General features: G+C 43.2%; 1 gene segment (V, D, J or C); it reads right to left on the reverse strand.

The window, feature by feature from the left end:
- Nucleotides 1-227: 227 nt before the first annotated feature.
- LOC105533120 lies at nt 228-966 on the reverse strand. The segment is given in 2 exon segments: nt 228-634; nt 800-966. Coding segments are annotated over 2 exon segments (459 nt in total).

Below are 966 nucleotides of genomic sequence, written 5' to 3' on the forward strand. Positions count from 1 at the left end.
TATACAAGGGAGACTGGGCACCCTCATTCCAGAAGCTAGCACAAACAAAGCATCACCAGAGATTTATGCTTTAGCTAAATCAGCAACCTCTTTCTGAAAGTAGAAAAGGAGAGTGGTTAGACTCTTAAACACTCTAAAACTCAGGGAACTTTCTTATTTGTAAGGCTTGTCATGTATCAGTCTTTTTTTAAGCTCAACTTGCCTCACTTACTTCAAAGCATAATTTCTCACACTGCCGTGTGTAAATGGAAGAGAGTCTGTGTGCCTCCCAGTCTGAGTCCCCAAAGCAGGTTTGAGTATGGGCTGCAGGTGCCTGCAGAGCACTGTGCGCTTGCTACACAGAGGTACACTGCAGAGTCTCCAGGCTGGGAGGCCCCAATGTGCAGAGAGAGGTGCTTGGCACTTTTGTTTAAGAAGACTGTGAATCTTCCCTCTTCATTTTTATCCTTAATGGAACGTATAGATATCAGGAATGTAGGACCTTCAGCAGGGTATTTTTTGTACCATAGGAAATAATCAAACATGCTGTTAGTATAGTCACAGTTCAGAATAGAAATTCCTCCTTCCTGGACACTCAGGGATGGTGGATTTTGCTTCACTTGCTGGTCATCATTCTTCTGTTGACTATTTACCCCTGTTTGGAAAGAGAATAACAGATTTTCAGTTTTATTTTTTAATGTCCCCACAGGAAACCATCATGATTCGGAAAACAAAACAAAACTTCTCCAATTATCTCCCAGCCTTTTAGTGTTCCTTGTAGCTTTTCCTACTATATTCAAACCTCCCATGCGCAACTCACAGTCTGGCTGAAGCCACAGCATCAGCAGTGATGCCCCCAGGAGCACGCCCATTCCTCCTGTGAAGACGCAGGTTGTCTTGTCTCTTGCACAGAAAGCTGCAAATCTGACTTCAACCTCCTATGCTTTATTTATGTCCTTCCACAGACCCTTCATTTTACTTATGAAC

This window comes from Mandrillus leucophaeus, unplaced genomic scaffold (assembly GCF_000951045.1).
Source record: "Mandrillus leucophaeus isolate KB7577 unplaced genomic scaffold, Mleu.le_1.0 Scaffold1226, whole genome shotgun sequence".
Lineage (NCBI taxonomy): Eukaryota > Metazoa > Chordata > Mammalia > Primates > Cercopithecidae > Mandrillus > Mandrillus leucophaeus.